At 50.1% G+C, this 19,084-nt stretch overlaps 1 protein-coding gene across 1 annotated transcript in view; it reads right to left on the bottom strand.

Moving 5' to 3' along the window:
* The window catches only part of GLP1R (glucagon like peptide 1 receptor), a gene marked incomplete at its 5' end in the record, with an annotated part of 395,725 nt that overhangs the window by 189,406 nt on the left and 187,235 nt on the right, over nucleotides 1–19,084 (bottom strand). The window contains one exon of the mRNA XM_075338923.1: nucleotides 2,605–2,708. Coding sequence (XP_075195038.1) covers nucleotides 2,605–2,708 — 104 coding nt within the window. The remainder of the gene's footprint in view (nucleotides 1–2,604; nucleotides 2,709–19,084) is intronic.

Below are 19,084 nucleotides of genomic sequence, written 5' to 3'. Positions count from 1 at the left end.
AGGGCCTCCCTCCTGCTGCAACTCACAGGACCCCCCTCCTGCTGCAACTCACAGGACCCCCCTCCTGCTGCACCTCACAGGGCCTCCCTCCTGCTGCATCTCACAGGACCTCCCTCCTGCTGCAACTCACAGGCCCTCCCTCCTGCTGCAACTCACAGGCCCTCCCTCCTGCTGCAACTCACAGGACCCCCCTCCTGCTGCACCTCACAGGGCCTCCCTCCTGCTGCATCTCACAGGGTCTCCCTCCTGCTGCACCTCACAGGACCCCCCTCCTGCTGCACCTCACAGGGCCTAACTCCTGCTGAAACTCACAGGACCTCCCTCCTGAAACTCACAGGACCCCCCTCCTGCTGCAACTCACAGGCCCTCCCTCCTGCTGCTACTCACAGGCCCTCCCTCCTGCTGCAACTCACAGGCCCTCCCTCCTGCTGCTACTCACAGGGTCTCCCTCCTGCTGCTACTCACAGGGTCTCCCTCCTGCTGCACCTCACAGGGTCTCCCTCCTGCTGCACCTCACAGGCCCTCCCTCCTGCTGCAACTCACAGGACCCCCCTCCTGCTGCAACTCACAGGACCTCCCTCCTGCTGCAACTCACAGGACCTCCCTCCTGCTGCATCTCACAGGGTCTCCCTCCTGCTGCACCTCACAGGACCCCCCTCCTGCTGCACCTCACAGGCCCTACCTCCTGCTGCAACTCACAGGACCTACCTTCTGCTGCAACTCACAGGCCCTCCCTCCTGCTGCAACTCACAGGACCCCCCTCCTGCTGCACCTCACAGGACCTACCTCCTGCTGCAACTCACAGGACCTACCTCCTGCTGCAACTCACAGGCCCTCCCTCCTGCTGCAACTCACAGGGTCTCCCTCCTGCTGCTACTCACAGGCCCTCCCTCCTGCTGCAACTCACAGGCCCTCCCTCCTGCTGCTACTCACAGGCCCTCCCTCCTGCTGCTACTCACAGGACCTCCCTCCTGCTGCTACTCACAGGACCTCCCTCCTGCTGCAACTCACAGGACCCCCCTCCTGCTGCACCTCACAGCGCCTCCCTCCTGATGCAACTCACAGGGCCTCCCTCCTGCTGCAACTCACAGGCCCTCCCTCCTGCTGCAACTCACAGGACCTCCCTCCTGCTGCAACTCACAGGCCCTCCCTCCTGCTGCAACTCACAGGCCCTCCCTCCTGCTGCAACTCACAGGACCCCCCTCCTGCTGCAACTCACAGGCCCTCCCTCCTGCTGCAACTCACAGGCCCTCCCTCCTGCTGCAACTCACAGGACCCCCCTCCTGCTGCTACTCACAGGCCCTCCCTCCTGCTGCACCTCACAGGGTCTCCCTCCTGCTGCACCTCACAGGACCTCCCTCCTGCTGCAACTCACAGGACCCCCCTCCTGCTGCAGCTCACAGGACCCCCCTCCTGCTGCACCTCACAGGACCCCCCTCCTGCTGCAAGTCACAGGACCCCCCTCCTGCTGCACCTCACAGGACCTCCCTCCTGCTGCACCTCACAGGGTCTCCCTCCTGCTGCACCTCACAGGGTCTCCCTCCTGCTGCAACTCACAGGACCTCCCTCCTGCTGCACCTCACAGGACCCCCCTCCTGCTGCAACTCACAGGACCCCCCTCCTGCTGCAACTCACAGGACCCCCCTCCTGCTGCACCTCACAGGGTCTCCCTCCTGCTGCACCTCACAGGACCTCCCTCCTGCTGCAACTCACAGGACCCCCTCCTGCTGCAACTCACAGGACCCCCCTCCTGCTGCACCTCACAGGACCCCCCTCCTGCTGCAAGTCACAGGACCCCCCTCCTGCTGCACCTCACAGGACCCCCCTCCTGCTGCACCTCACAGGGTCTCCCTCCTGCTGCACCTCACAGGGTCTCCCTCCTGCTGCAACTCACAGGACCTCCCTCCTGCTGCAACTCACAGGACCTCCCTCCTGCTGCTACTCACAGGGCCTCCCTCCTGCTGCATCTCACAGGACCTCCCTCCTGCTGCTACTCACAGGACCCCCCTCCTGCTGCAACTCACAGGACCCCCCTCCTGCTGCAACTCACAGGCCCTCACTCCTGCTGCACCTCACAGGGTCTCCCTCCTGCTGCACCTCACAGGACCTCCCTCCTGCTGCAACTCACAGGACCCCCCTCCTGCTGCTACTCACAGGGCCTCCCTCCTGCTGCACCTCACAGGGCCTCCCTCCTGCTGCAACTCACAGGGTCTCCCTCCTGCTGCAACTCACAGGACCTCCCTCCTGCTGCACCTCACAGGACCCCCCTCCTGCTGCAACTCACAGGACCCCCCTCCTGCTGCAACTCACAGGACCTCCCTCCTGCTGCAACTCACAGGCCCTCCCTCCTGCTGCACCTCACAGGACCCCCCTCCTGCTGCAACTCACAGGACCCCCCTCCTGCTGCAACTCACAGGACCTCCCTCCTGCTGCAACTCACAGGACCTCCCTCCTGCTGCACCTCACAGGACCCCCCTCCTGACAACTACAGGTATGTATAGAATCAGCCTTAGGTTATATAGGAAAATCCTGGTGATTGCTTTAACTTTTATCTGACATTTGTTCTTCGGAACCTGAAATGCAGAAAGTAACGGTGGATTTTACCTTTATGCGACCACGGAAGATACCACGGACAGGAAACATTCACGAATGTCCCAGGAACTCCATCCGGCCAACAAGCGTAATCATCAAACGTCCTGTTACAAAACCTTCCTGCAGAAAAAAGCAAAATGTGAACAGAAGAAACAAAAACTTCAGCAAAGAAAACGCTGTACAAAAGTCACTGAGCTGAAAAAACAAGCTTCATCATAAAAATAAAGAGCCATGTGAACCGTATATGCTTTTCCATAGGGGCAGTATTATAGTAGTTATATTCTTGTACATAGGGGCAGTATTATAGTAGTTATATTCTTGTACATAGGGGCAGTATTATAGTAGTTATATTCTTGTACATAGGGGCAGTATTATAGTAGTTATATTCTTGTACATAGGAGCAGTATTATAGTAGTTATATTCTTGTACATAGGGGCAGTATTATAGTAGTTATATTCTTGTATATAGGAGCAGTATTATAGGAGTTATATTCTTGTACATAGGGGCAGTATTATAGTAGTTATATTCTTGTACATAGGGCAGTATTATAGTAGTTATATTCTTGTACATAGGGACAGTATTATAGCAGCTATATTCTTGTGTATAGGGGGCAGTATTATAGTAGTTATATTCTTGTGTATAGGGGGCAGTATTATAGTAGTTATATTCTTGTGTATAGGGGGCAGTATTATAGTAGTTATATTCCTGTACATAGGGGGCAGTATTATAGTAGTTATATTCCTGTACATAGGTGCAGTATTATAGTAGTTATATTCTTGTACATAGGAGCAGTATTATAGTAGTTATATTCTTGTATATAGGGGCAGTATTATAGTAGTTATATTCTTGTACATAGGGGCAGTATTATAGTAGTTATATTCTTGTACATAGGGGCAGTATTATAGTAGTTATATTCTTGTACATAGGGACAGTATTATAGTAGTTATATTCTTGTATATAGGGGCAGTATTATAGTAGTTATATTCTTGTATATGGGGCAGTATCATAGTAGTTATATTCTTGTACATAGGGGTAGTATTATAGTAGTTATATTCTTGTGTATAGGGGGCAGTATTATAGTAGTTATATTCTTGTACATAGGGGCAGTATTATAGTAGTTATATTCTTATATATAGGGACAGTATTATAGTAGTTATATTCTTGTATATAGGAGCAGTATTATAGTAGTTATATTCTTGTATATAGGAGCAGTATTATAGTAGTTATATTCTTGTACATAGGGGCAGTATTATAGTAGATATATTCTTGTTCATAGGGGCAGTATTATAGTAGTTATATTCTTATGTATAGGGGGCAGTATTATAGTAGATATATTCTTGTACATAGGGGCAGTATTATAGTATATATATTCTTGTACATAGGGGCAGTATCATAGTAGTTATATTCTTGTACATAGGAGCAGTATTATAGTAGTTATATTCTTGTATATAGGGGCAGTATTATAGTAGTTATATTCTTGTACATAGGAGCAGTATTATAGTAGTTATATTCTTGTTCATAGGGGCAGTATTATAGTAGTTATATTCTTGTACATAGGGGCAGTATTATAGTATATATATTCTTGTACATAGGGGCAGTATCATAGTAGTTATATTCTTGTACATAGGAGCAGTATTATAGTAGTTATATTCTTGTATATAGGAGCAGTATTATAGTAGTTATATTCTTGTACATAGGGGCAGTATTATAGTAGATATATTCTTGTTCATAGGGGCAGTATTATAGTAGTTATATTCTTATGTATAGGGGGCAGTATTATAGTAGATATATTCTTGTACATAGGGGAAGTATTATAGTAGTTATATTCTTGTACATAGGGGCAGTATTATAGTAGTTATATTCTTGTACATAGGAGCAGTATTATAGTAGTTTTATTCTTGTACATAGGGGGCAGTATTATAGTAGTTATATTCTTGTATATAGGGGAAGTATTATAGTAGTTATATTCTTGTACATAGGGGCAGTATTATAGTAGTTATATTCTTGTACATAGGAGCAGTATTATAGTAGTTATATTATTGCACATAGGAGCAGTATTATAGTAGTTATACTCTTGTATATAGGGGCAGGATTGTGAATTATATACCCTGCACTCCACATTGCTATATTTTACCTTCACTAATACATTGCAACAAACTATCAGGAGCTGTTGTTTTGAGTGGATGAAACTGTAACAAACCTGAGCTGTGAGAATATTAAGTCTGTGAAGGTTTTTCATTCCCATTCACTGACAGCATGCAGAAATTGAAAATGGTTCTGAATTGTCAGAAAGCTGCAGATCTTTGCATTGCAGGACGATTAATCTTAGTTTTTGTAGGAATATGTAATCTTTTCCATTTTGCAGCAGTTGTACTTTTGCTGGAGGTGAATGACGCTTTATAGCAGTGAAATCTACAGAATCAGTCAGCAGTAACTTGTGCAGCCCCGGAGCGGATTATCTGCGGTTAGTGGAGTATCAGGGGTCAGCGCCTATAATACGTATAAGATAGAATTGTGCAGAGAGCGATTATACAAAGTAACATAAGAGGTTATTATGTATCGGTCCCTGGGGAATTACAGGAAATATGCGCAGCACAGAATACACAGGAGGTGTGACTGGGGATCAGACAGGAGGCGATGGCCAGAATACACAGGAGGGGTGACCGGGGACCAGACAGAAGGTGATGGCCAGAATACACAGGAGGTGTGACCGGGGATCAGACAGAAGGCGATGGCCAGAATACACAGGAGGGGTGACCAGGGATCAGACGGGAGGCGATGGCCAGAATACACAGGAGGGGTGACCAGGGATCAGACGGGAGGCAATGGCCAGAATACACAGGAGGGGTGACCAGGGATCACACGGGAGGCGATGGCCAGAATACACAGGAGGGGTGACCGGGGATCAGACAGGAGGCGATGGCCAGAATACACAGGAGGGGTGACCGGGGATCAGACGGGAGGAGATGGCCAGAATACACAAGAGGGATGACCAGGGATCAGACAGAAGGCGATGGTCAGAATACACAGGAGGGGTGACCGGGGATCAGACGGGAGGCGATGGTCAGAATACACAGGAGGGGTGACCGGGGACCAGACAGAAGGTGATGGCCAGAATACACAGGAGGCGTGACTGGGGATCAGACAGAAGGCGATGGCCAGAATACACAGGAGGGGTGACCGGGGACCAGACAGAAGGTGATGGCCAGAATACACAGGAGGGGTGACCGGGGATCAGACGTAAGGCGATGGCCAGAATACACAGGAGGGGTGACCGGGGATCAGACGGGAGGCGATGGCCAGAATACACAAGATGGATGACCAGGGATCAGACAGAAGGCGATGGTCAGAATACACAGGAGGGGTGACCGGGGATCAGACGGGAGGCGATGGTCAGAATACACAGGAGGGGTGACCGGGGACCAGACAGAAGGTGATGGCCAGAATACACAGGAGGCGTGACTGGGGATCAGACAGAAGGCGATGGCCAGAATACACAGGAGGGGTGACCGGGGACCAGACAGAAGGTGATGGCCAGAATACACAGGAGGGGTGACCGGGGATCAGACGTGAGGCGATGGCCAGAATAAATCCGGGGGGACGTTGTGACCGCAGTTACTCTCCAAAATAATACAGCTTTTTTCATTTATTCCATTTTCATTAACACCTCGTGACATTGATGGTATCTGGGGAGAGAGCTGCAGCAGGTACAGAAAACAGTCGCAGGCGTTTCGCACTTGACTGCGCTTCCTCAGGTCTGCACAGGGGGTGACGTGGGAAATCCTCCATATAAACCCTCGCTGCGCTAATGACATGATCTGATAATGTGAGAAATTGTGCCCATAAAACTGCAATTAAAAGAAGATGGAGAGTGACAGGATACAATCCAGTGCTCCCCCCATGAATTCTACAAATTCAGTTTCCTTCCCCCTATACTTTCCTAGCAGCCCCCCTGCTCTTATCCTGCAGTCTCCTGGTTTATAAACTCTACATCTATAGAGCAAAGAGAGAAATCGGCAGGGAACTGCCCCCCCGCCCCCCCCCGTCACCACCACTGGGCGACCTGGGGAGTATTCAGGGAACCAATCCCCCCACCACCACTGGGCGACCTGGGTAGTAGTCAGGGAACCAATCCCCCACCCCACTAATGGGCGACCTGGGGAGTAGTCAGGGAACCAATCCCTCACTAATGGGCGACCTGAGGAGTAGTCAGGGAACCAATCCCTCACTAATGGGCGACCTGGGGAGTGGTCAGGGAACCAATCCCTCACTAATGGGCGACCTGGGGAGTAGGCAGGAAACTGAAAAAAAAAGATACTTAGCTCTGTATTGGCCAATGCATGTGAGCCCGGTCACCATGACAAGGTGATCTCTTATTTATGTACTAGGACATTAATGTCAAATGCCTGTACCTCGTTTAGAAACTGACATGTCTGGGCAGAAAGGATCCAGCTATAAAGGAGGATACAGCCAGGTAATAGGGAGTGGTGCTCAGTCAGAAAGAAATGTACTACAAATATATCAAAATGCAGAGTTCCCTTATTCAATGTTAGCATTCTAGAGTGCAGCTGTATGTGTTTTTGCAGTTATATTGTGTTTTCAGTAGGAACTTGTTCACACCTGTTGGATGTATGGATCAGTCTTTTTGATACATCATCTGGTCTTTTCTGTGGTCACATTTGGATGCGAAACCCGTACAATAAAGAAACAACAAGAAGAAGAAGAATCAACGCCTCCGAAATGTGGTGCTGGAGAAGGAGGTTATCAATACCAGGGATGGCAAGAAGAAGAAACATCAATTCTGGAACAAATCAACCAGACATGTCACTGGGAGAAAGGAGCACCAAGCTCCGACTTCATCATACGTAGAGAGCGATCACTGGAGAAGGGCATTATGGTTGGAAAAATAGAAGTAATAAGGTGAAGAGGAAGAACAGCAGCCAATAGCTTGATACTATAAAAAAAAAAACAGCGGACAAGACCCTGGTGGCCCTATCTAGATGAAAAAGACCCTGGTGGAGCTATCTAGGTGCAGAAGACCCTGCTGGACTTACCTGGGCAGAGAAGACCCTGGTAGACCTATCTAGGCGGAAAAGACCCTGGAGGACCTATCTAGGCGGAGAAGACCCTGGAGGACCTATGTAGGCGGAGAAGATCCTGGTGGACCTACCTGGGCGTAGAAGACCCTGGTGGACCTATCTAGGCAGAGAAGACCCTGGTGGACCTATCTAGGCAGAGAAGACCCTGGTGGACCTATCTAGGCGGAGAAGACCCTGGTGGACCTATCTAGGTGGAGAAGACCATGGTGGACCTATCTAGGCGGAGAAGACTCTGGTGGACCTATCTAGGCGGAGAAAACCCTGGTGGACCTACCTGCGCATAGAAGACCTTGGTGGACCTACCTGGGCGGAGAAGACCCTGGTGGACCTACAGTGCCTACAAGTAGTATTCAACCCCCTGCAGATTTAGCAGGTTTACACATTCGGAATTAACTTGGCATTGTGACATTTGGACTGTAGATCAGCCTGGAAGTGTGAAATGCAGCAAAAAAGAATGTTATTTCTTTTTTTTAAATTGTGAAAAGTTTATTCAGAGGGTCATTTATTATTCAAGAAAATAGGGGGGAAGCCAGCACTGCTTATGAGTGGGATGCAATTATGACGAGATAAAAAGTGTAACATTCACAAATTCATTCCTACTGTATCAATTCAATGAGATTTTTAGCAAATAATTGATCAATGATTTGAGCCCCCCTGCCCCGTCACGGCAAATCTCTATAAGGGGGGTCCCTACACTACAGTATATAATATACATGTGTACCATGTGGTCTCATGTGATGTGCAGGACCATATAGGAACACCACCTACCTGAGAAGTGTCAGAACCGCTCCCATGCTGCAAGGGCTGACAACTGCGAGTAGAGAGGCAGTCCAGGTGCCTGCCACTAGCACAATGTCTGAACTAGCCCCCACAGTGTCAGACCTGCAGACATGGATGAAGGGCGGAACAGCCCCAGGCAGGTGGTGCTTAAGTATTAATGCCTATGGAACAGGGGGCGGTGGCTGTGTGTGAACAGGCACCAACATGCATTTTGATGGCGACAGGAGGAATTTGCAAACCACACTGGGCGTGCACGGCATAGTGGTGGTCAACCACTTGGCAGAGAAGACCCTGGTGGACCTATCTAGGCAGAGAAGACCCTGGTGGACCTATCTAGGCAGAGAAGACCCTGGTGGACCTATCTAGGCGTAGAAGACCCTGGTGAACCTATGCAGGTGGAGAAGACCCTGGTGGACCTATCTAGGCAGAGAAGACCCTGGTGGACCTATATAGGTGGAGAAGACCCTGGTGGACCTATCTAGGTGGAGAAGACCCTGGTGGACCTATCTAGCCGGAGAAGACTCTGGTGGACCTATCTAGGCGGAGAAGACCCTGGTGGACCTACCTGCGCATAGAAGACCTTGGTGGACCTACCTGGGCGGAGAAGACCCTGGTGGACCTACAGTGGCTACAAGTAGTATTCAACCCCCTGCAGATTTAGCAGGTTTACACATTCGGAATTAACTTGGCATTGTGACATTTGGACTGTAGATCAGCCTGGAAGTGTGAAATGCAGCAAAAAAGAATGTTATTTCTTTTTTTATTTTTTTTTTTTAAATTGTGAAAAGTTTATTCAGAGGGTCATTTATTATTCAACCCCTCAATCCACCAGAATTCTGTTTGGTTCCCCTAAAGTATTAAGAAGTATTTCAGGCACAAAGAACAATGAGCTTCACATGTTTGGATTAATTATCTCTTTTTCCAGCCTTTTCTGAATAATTAAGACCCTCCCCAAACTTGTGAACAGCACTCATACTTGGTCAACATGGGAAAGACAAAGGAGCATTCCAAGGCCATCAGAGACAAGATCGTGGAGGGTCACAAGGCTGGCAAGGGGTACAAAACCCTTTCCAAGGAGTTGGGCCTACCTGTCTCCACTGTTGGGAGCATCATCCGGAAGTGGAAGGCTTATGGAACTACTGTTAGCCTTCCACGGCCTGGACAGCCTTTGAAAGTTTCCTCCCGTGCCGAGGCCAGGCTTGTCCGAAGAGACAAGGCTAACCCAAGGACAACAAGGAAGGAGCTCCGGGAAGATCTCATGGCAGTGGGGACATTGGTTTCAGTTAATACCATAAGTAACGTATGTGACGATATGGACTCTCATGGGTTAAAGTTTCTTAAAATTCAGCCAGACAGGATGAAGATTGTTTATAGATGGGGAGAAGTCCCTCATTGTTTCTACAAGACTCTTGTTGACTCAATGTAATTGTGTTGGCCACTGAAAGCCAGATGTATTGTTCTCCAGACATTTCCAGTAATCAGTGTATTGTAGTTGTGTATTGATAATGTAATTACCTTAGTAGCCATTGTCTAGTCGGTGACTTGCCGACTCCATGTAGATATACTGAGTTTTTCTATGCACATCATTTAAATGAACATTATCCATGCAGCTTGAAATTCATCCAATGGGAGAAGCAATCTTGTCCAACCAATTGATGAGGACGCAGTGTATCCAAGTGGAAGGCTGTGGCTATAAGAGAGGACTTCTTTAAGCCACCAGGTTGATGAAGGTTGATGGATGCTGATGGATCCAGTCTAAGCTCTTTGGAGCTGACTAGAGGATCAGGATATCTTATGGCTTCAATCTAGGGACTCCGGTGCCGGTTGGAGACCATATCCACAGCCTAGGGATTTCGACTCCGGCTGCCAGGATTATAACATCATACCAGGACTACCTAAGGAGGACACTCAGGTTGGGACAGTTCAGTTACCTGTTACAGACTTTGCAGACCTCAGACAGCTTCCTAAATCTGGCATTATTCCTTTCTTGTTTGGGGATCCAATAAAGTCTAATTATTGTGGTTCCCTCACCCTGTGTTGTCTGAGTAGTGTTACGCCCACGGTTAAGGAGGTCGTGCGTTCAGTTGGGATGAGCCCTGAGCCACGCTGTCTTTATAAAGGCGGCGGGTTTTAGTGGACGAGAGCACCCACTGAGCCCCGTGTCTCCACAACGTACTCCACCGCAATGGTCTCCGTTCCAGACGAACCCGTAAGGTACCTTTACTTTCAAAGCGTCATGTCAAGCTTGCTCATGACCACTTGGAGGACTCTGAGACAGACTGGTTCAAGGTTCTCTGGTCTGATGAGACCAAGATTGAGATCTTTGGTGTCAACCACACACGTGACGTTTGGAGACTGGATGGCACTGCATACGACCCCAAGAATACCATCCCTATAGTCAAGCATGGTGGTGGCAGCATCATGCTGTGGGGCTGTTTCTCAGCCAAGGGGCCTGGCCATCTGGTCCGCATCCATGGGAAGATGGATAGCACGGCCTACCTGGAGATTTTGGCCAAGAACCTCCGCTCCTCCATCAAGGATCTTAAGATGGGTCATCATTTCATCTTCCAACAAGACAACGACCCAAAGCACACAGCCAAGAAAACCAAGGCCTGGTTCAAGAGGGAAAAAATCAAGGTGTTGCAGTGGCCTAGTCAGTCTCCTGACCTTAACCCAATTGAAAACTTGTGGAAGGAGCTCAAGATTAAAGTCCACATGAGACACCCAAAGAACCTAGATAACTTGGAGAAGATCTGCATGGAGGAGTGGGTCAAGATAACTCCAGAGACCTCTGCCGGCCTGATCAGGTCTTATAAAAGACGATTATTAGCTGTAATTGCAAACAAGAGTTATTCCACAAAATATTAAACCTAGGGGTTGAATAAGAATTGACCCACACTTTTATGTTGAAAATTTATTAAAATTTAACTGAGCAACATAACTTGTTGGTTTGTAAGATTTATGCATCTGTTAATAAATCCTGCTCTTGTTTGAAGTTTGCAGGCTCTAACTTATTTGCATCTTATCAAACCTGCTAAATCTGCAGGGGGTTGAAGACTACTTGTAGGCACTGTAAATCTGCAGGGGGTTGAAGACTACTTGTAGGCACTGTAAATCTGCAGGGGGTTGAAGACTACTTGTAGGCACTGTAAATCTGCAGGGGGTTGAAGACTACTTGTAGGCACTGTATCTAAGCTGCACAAGATCGTTCTTCATACAGAGCGTTCATCCATCAAGTCGTCATGGCCCGAAATCAAGCTCAATAAAAAAATATTATATATATATTACCAGCCTCTATCCAGTTCTCAAGCTCTGCATCATCCATTTCTACAAGGATCTTTAGCTCCTAAACCTTCTAGACTTTTTTTGATTCTATGATTTTATATTCGCCCTTGGTCACCGTGGATGATGTGTGCAATACAGTGTATATAGAAATGTGGCAACAGGGCGTAATCTCGGGCGTTTGTCAATTTTCACAGCGAGCACCAATCATAAAGCTGCTCAGTCAGTGCATGACACCAGAGAGTGATGGCTTGAGGACAATCTCCCTTGTGGTCAGTGCTGGTACTGCAGGTAATTAAGCTTTGATACATAATTTGTGAATACCTTTTTAACAGAATTAATGCTGACTTTTTCCTTACTTTCGAAAAAAAGGAAATTCTGTAAAGTTCTGTAAAGTTTTGCAACTTGCATCTATAATGGCCAGTCCTTATAAATCTGCCATGCTGTGCAGAATACTGCACCCTAGAAGTGCACGGTCAGGCGGAGGAGCACATTTCTCATGTGAATATTGCGCTATTTGTAACTATAGAGCGCTATTACCGCGATCAGAGCGCGATGAAGCGCAGCTGGAGCCGGGTGTAATGGGGCGCAGCTGGAGCCGGGTGCTGGGTGTAATGGGGCGCAGCTCGGCCGTGCTCTAACAAAGGGAAATGTTTATGGCGTCCGTGATGTTCCTCTTAATGTAAATCCCGGCACACTGAGCCATGCAGGAGCCGAGCGCCCGTCACAGCCGGTGAAATATGTCCCCATTACAGCGGCAGAGCGGCCATTGCTGCTCCCGGGGCTCCGGCGAGTGCTGATCTTCATGTCGCTGATGGTTTTAGAGTGGGGACGTGTTAACACGAGCCAAGTGCGGCTCCGAAACTCATCCGATTGATTTTTACTGCTCCTTGGACGCGCTCCAGACCTAATAGAAAGACAGCGGCGAGGACGGATGGATCTCCTGGTGCCGGGGAGGGTTACGGCTCCGGGATGAGGGGTTATTATTTACATTGTCCTCACTTTATGCCTAATTCCGATAACAACAAAATACTATAATAGCGGCACTATTGTTATTCTTCAGAGTGAATGATGAGAGTATATACTGCGAACGATTAATATACACCGGACCTGAGCGTCTGTCAGGATTGTGATCAAGTGACGGCGATCACGTCATTAAGCACACTACCATGCTCGGGTACTCAGTACTGGTAACTAGTGATGAGCGGGCACTACCATGCTCAGGTGCTCAGTACTGGTAACTAGTGATGAGTGAGCACTACCCTGCTCGGCTGCTCAGTACTGGTAACTAGTGATGAGCGGGCACTACCATGCTCGGGTGCTCAGTACTGGTAACTAGTGATGAGTGGACACTACCATGCTCAGGTGCTCAGTACTGGTAACTAGTGATGAGTGGGCACTACCATGCTCAGGTGCTCAGTACTGGTAACTGGTGATGAGCGGGTACTACCATGCTCGGGTGCTCAGTACTGGTAACTAGTGATGAGCGGGCACTACCATGCTCAGGTGCTCAGTACTGGTAACTAGTGATGAGCGGGCACTACCATGCTCCGGTGCTCAGTACTGGTAACTAGTGATGAGCGGGCACTACCATGCTCGGGTGCTCACTACTGGTAACTAGTGATGAGCGGGCACTACCATGCTCAGGTGCTCAGTACTGGTAACTAGTGATGAGCGGGCACTACCATGCTCGGGTGCTCAGTACTGGTAACTAGTGATGAGTGGGCACTACCATGCTCAGGTGCTCAGTACTGGTAACTAGTGATGAGCGGGCACTACCATGCTCGGGTGCTCAGTACTGGTAACTAGTGATGAGTGGGCACTACCATGCTCAGGTGCTCAGTACTGGTAACTAGTGATGAGCGGGCACTACCATGCTCGGGTGCTCAGTACTGGTAACTAGTGATGAGCGGGCACTACCATGCTCGGGTGCTCAGTACTGGTAACTAGTGATGAGCGGGCACTACCATGCTCGGGTGCTCAGTACTGGTAACTAGTGATGAGCGGGCACTACCATGCTCGGGTGCTCAGTACTGGTAACTAGTGATGAGCAGGCACTACCATGCTCGGGTGCTCAGTACTGGTAACTAGTGATGAGTGGGCACTACCATGCTCAGGTGCTCAGTACTGGTAACTAGTGATGAGCGGGCACTACCATGCTCGGGTGCTCAGTACTGGTAACTAGTGATGAGTGGGCACTACCATGCTCAGGTGCTCAGTACTGGTAACTAGTGATGAGCGGGCACTACCATGCTCGGGTGCTCAGTACTGGTAACTAGTGATGAGCGGACACTACCATGCTCAGGTGCTCTGTACTGGTAACTAGTGATGAGTGGGCACTACCATGCTCGGGTGCTCAGTACTGGTAACTAGTGATGAGCGGGCACTACCATGCTCGGGTGCTCAGTACTGGTAACTAGTGATGAGCGGGCACTACCATGCTCGGGTGCTCAGTACTGGTAACTAGTGATGAGCGGGCACTACCATGCTCGGGTGCTCAGTACTGGTAACTAGTGATGAGCGGACACTACCATGCTCAGGTGCTCTGTACTGGTAACTAGTGATGAGCGGGCACTACCATGCTCGGGTGCTCAGTACTGGTAACTAGTGATGAGCGGGCACTACCATGCTCAGGTGCTCAGTACTGGTAACTAGTGATGAGCGGGCACTACCATGCTCGGGGGCTCAGTACTGGTAACTAGTGATGAGCGGTCACTACCATGCTCGGGTGCTCAGTACTGGTAACTAGTGATGAGGAGCACTACCATGCTCAGGTGCTCTGTACTGGTAACTAGTGATGAGCGGGCACTACCATGCTCGGGTGCACAGTACTGGTAACTAGTGATGAGCGGGCACTACCATGCTCGGGTGCTCAGTACTGGTAACTAGTGATGAGCGGGCACTACCATGCTCGGGTGCTCTGTACTGGTAACTAGTGATGAGCGGGCACTACCATGCTCGGGTGCTCAGTACTGGTAACTAGGGATGAGCGAGCACTACCATGCTCAGGTGCACAGTACTGGTAACTAGTGATGAGCGGGCACAACCATGCTCGGGTGCTCAGTACTGGTAACTAGTGATGAGCAGGCACTACCATGCTCAGGTGCTCAGTACTGGTAACTAGTGATGAGCGAGCACTACCATGCTCAGGTGCACAGTACTGGTAACTAGTGATGAGCGGGCACTACCATGCTCGGGTGCTCAGTACTGGTAACTAGTGATGAGCGGGCACTACCATGCTCAGGTGCTCAGTACTGGTAACTAGTGATGAGCGAGCACTACCATGCTCAGGTGCTCAGTACTGGTAACTAGTGATGAGCGGGCACTACCATGCTCGGGTGCTCTGTACTGGTAACTAGTGATGAGCGGGCACTATCATGCTCGGGTGCTCTGTACTGGTAACTAGTGATGAGTGGGCACTACCATGCTCGGGAGCTCAGTACTGGTAACTAGTGATGAGCGGGCACTACCATGCTCGGGTGCTCAGTACTGGTAACTGGTGATGAGCGGGCACTACCATGCTCGGGTGCTCAGTACTGGTAACTAGTGATGAGCGGGCACTACCATGCTCGGGTGCTCAGTACTGGTAACTAGTGATGAGCAGGCACTACCATGCTCGGGTGCTCAGTACTGGTAACTAGTGATGAGTGAGCACTACCATGCTCGGTGCTCAGTACTGGTAACTAGTGATGAGTGAGCACTACCATGCTCAGGTGCTCAGTACTGGTAACTAGTGATGAGCGGGCACTACCATGCTTGGGTGCTCGGTACTGGTAACTAGTGATGAGCGGGCACTACCATGCTCGGGTGCTTGGTACTGGTAACTAGTGATGAGCGGGCACTACCATGCTCAGGAGCTCAGTACTGGTAACTAGTGATGAGCGGGCACTACCATGCTCAGGTGCTCAGTACTGGTAACTAGTGATGAGCGGGCACTACCATGCTCGGGTGCTCAGTACTGGTAACTAGTGGTGAGCGGGCACTACCATGCTCGGGTGCTCAGTACTGGTAACTAGTGATGAGCGGGCACTACCATGCTCAGGTGCTCAGTATTGGTAACTAGTGATGAGCGGGCACTACCATGCTCGGGTGCTCTGTACTGGTAACTAGTGATGAGCGGGCACTACCATGCTCGGGTGCTCTGTACTGGTAACTACTGATGAGCAGGCACTACCATGCTCAGGTGCTCAGTACTGGTAACTAGTGATGAGCACGCACTACCATACTCGGGTGCTCTGTACTGGTAACTAGTGATGAGCGGGCACTACCATGCTCGGGTGCTCAGTACTGGTAACTAGTGGTGAGCGGGCACTACCATGCTCGGGTGCTCAGTACTGGTAACTAGTGATGAGCGGGCACTACCATGCTCAGGTGCTCAGTATTGGTAACTAGTGATGAGCGGGCACTACCATGCTCGGGTGCTCTGTACTGGTAACTAGTGATGAGCGGGCACTACCATGCTCGGGTGCTCTGTACTGGTAACTAGTGATGAGCAGGCACTACCATGCTCTGGTGCTCAGTGTGGAGACACGGGGGTCAGTGGGTGCTCTCCTGTGGAGACACGGGGGTCAGTGGGTGCTCTTCTGTGGAGACACGGGGGTCAGTGGGTGTTCTCCTGTGGAGACACGGGGGTCAGTGGGTGTTCTCCTGTGGAGACACGGGGGTCAGTGGGTGTTCTCCTGTGGAGACACGGGGGTCAGTGGGTGCTCTCCTGTGGAGTCACGGGGGTCAGTGGGTGCTCTCCTGTGGAGACACGGGGGTCAGTTGGTGCTCTCCTGTGGAGACATGGAGGTCAGTGGGTGCTCTCCTGTGGAGACACGGGGGTCAGTGGGTGCTCTCCTGTGGAGACACGGGGGTCAGTGGGTGCTCTCTTGTGGAGACACGGGGGTCAGTGGGTGCTCTCCTGTGGAGACACGGGGGTCAGTGGGTGCTCTCCTGTGGAGACACGGGGGTCAGTGGGTGCTCTCCTGTGGAGACACGGGGGTCAGTGGGTGCTCTCCTGTGGAGACACGGGGGTCAGTGGGTGCTCTCCTGTGGAGACACGGGGGTCAGTGGGTGCTCTCCTGTGGAGACACGGGGGTCTGTGGGTGTTCTCCTGTGGAGACACGGGGGTCTGTGGGTGCTCTCCTGTGGAGACACGGGGGTCAGTGAGTGCTCTCCTGTGGAGACACGGGGGTCAGTGGGTGCTCTCCTGTGGAGACACGGGGGTCAGTGGGTGCTCTCCTGTGGAGACACGGGGGTCAGTGGGTGCTCTCCTGTGGAGACACGGGGGTCAGTGGGTGCTCTCCTGTGGAGACATGGGGGTCAGTGGCTGCTCTCCTGTGGATACACGGGGCTCAGTGGGTGCTCTCCTGTGGATACACGGGGCTCAGTGGGTGCTCTCCTGTGGAGACACGGGGGTCAGTGGGTGCTCTGCTGTGGAGACACGGGGGTCAGTGGGTGCTCTTGTCCGCTGGCCCGGCCGCCTTTAGAAAGACAGCGTGGCCCAGGGCTCATCCCAACTGAACGCCGGCCTCCTTACCCGTGGGTGGAACATTAGTCAGACAACACAGGGTGAGGGAACCACAATATTAAGACTTTATTGGATCCCCAAAATATAACGGCATATAACACATAACCAGCAAAACCACAGAATGTAACCGGCAACAGAGTCTCCCCCTTCCGCTGCTCACCAGGGATTACAATGTCCGTGCCCCAGAGCTTCCAGGGCTATTTACTCCAATCCAGCAGCACCCCGCTTTCGGCGGGCACCCACCGAGAATGGAATAACGCCGCATTTAGGAAGCTGGCTGAGGTCTGCAAAGTCTGTAGTCAGGTGACGGGATTGTCCCAAGCTGGGTTCCTTCCTTAGTTAGTCCTTGATATCTCAGCTGAATCCTTGCATTTGATGCTGAAGTCCATGTAGTGTTATAATCCAGGTTTGGTTATGGCTTGCCAATCAGATCCGCAGATCCTAGATTGGTATCATGTAGCAAGAGTCTACCCGGGCAATGGACAGTCCTTCTTATACCCCTGAACTCTCCATTCAGACCATTGGGTCTTCACGATTGGTGGAAAAGACTGGGCTCTTATTGGCTAGATTTCAAGCCGTATACAAAATATCCCCACTAGCAATGGTCTCTGGCAGAGACGAGGGAGAGACAGCTAAGTTACATCGCATCTAGCAATACACATAGTAATACAATAGGAGGTTCGCATAATTGATTTGTCTGGGTGTCTGACCTTCACTGGCCAAGGCAATTACACAACAAGAACTTTAACAAGAACAACAAGAACTTTAACACTAGACTTCTAAGAGTCTTGTAGGAACAATGAGAGGCTTATCCCCTGTTTATAAACAAGATATCATCATGTCTGGCTGAATATTAAGAAACTTAACCCATGCTAGGCACTGACAGAGTCCATGTCGTCACACTCAGTACTCGTAACTAGTGATGAGTGAGCACTACCATGCTCGGGGGCTTGGTACCGGTAACTTATGAGTACCAAGCACCTGACCATGGTAGGGTTCGCTCATCACTAGTGACTATATATACTCACCCCCATCCTTTCCTTGGAGCTTGTCGTTCCCCTTTGCCTGCTGACATATGAATACCCAATGCAGCAGTAACATTTGTTTGACTCATCAGTTGATGTAAATGGCACAGAGCGGCCACCGGTCTGCAATGTAAAATATCTAAGTGGCTACGCTCTGCTGCTTATATAGGTGTGTTGCGCTAATTCTGTAGAGAGAAATCATGGTGCGCTGGTGATTGCTAAATGTGTAACTAAGAATTCCATCTAAAGTTAAACAGTAACATAAAGAATGACAGCAGGGGAGGGGGGAGATGAAGCTGCAGTCTTTCTCCCCAAGTACGTACATTAGACTATGCTGTGAAAGGTGAATGTAACGTTGCGATAGGTGGTATTTGTGGGAGAGGGCTTGATTCTCCCCGCCTGGGCACATTGCAGAGAATGGAGTGTGTAGGTTGTGAGTGCTGCGGGACCTCGGGATCAGAGAGCTCCATTTTCCCGACTGTTGCATTTATTCCGGTACCGTGCCGTTTCTGCCGTTTCTGCCATTCAATGAGGAAACAAAGTCTACTTTTACAACCAGCGCCATTTATACACGGCAGACTGGAGAGCAGGAGACATGGTACACGTCCTCCGTCACATTCTTACACCACACCGGCTCCTTCCTCAGTCACAGATAACATGGAGGAATGGGGAGAAGGATGGGGGACCTGCATCTCTCCGGATATAGAGCCGCACGGTTCCATGTGTGTCGCTATAGCTCCTGCACTCACCACTTAATTATCTTCATCCTAAGGGCCGCGCTTAGAGCAGATAAT

The sequence above is a fragment of the Anomaloglossus baeobatrachus genome, chromosome 3 (genome assembly GCF_048569485.1).
Source record: "Anomaloglossus baeobatrachus isolate aAnoBae1 chromosome 3, aAnoBae1.hap1, whole genome shotgun sequence".
NCBI classification, from domain to species: Eukaryota; Metazoa; Chordata; class Amphibia; order Anura; family Aromobatidae; genus Anomaloglossus; species Anomaloglossus baeobatrachus.
Note: the sequence above shows the minus strand (reverse complement) of the source record. Positions and strands in the feature narration are given on the sequence as shown.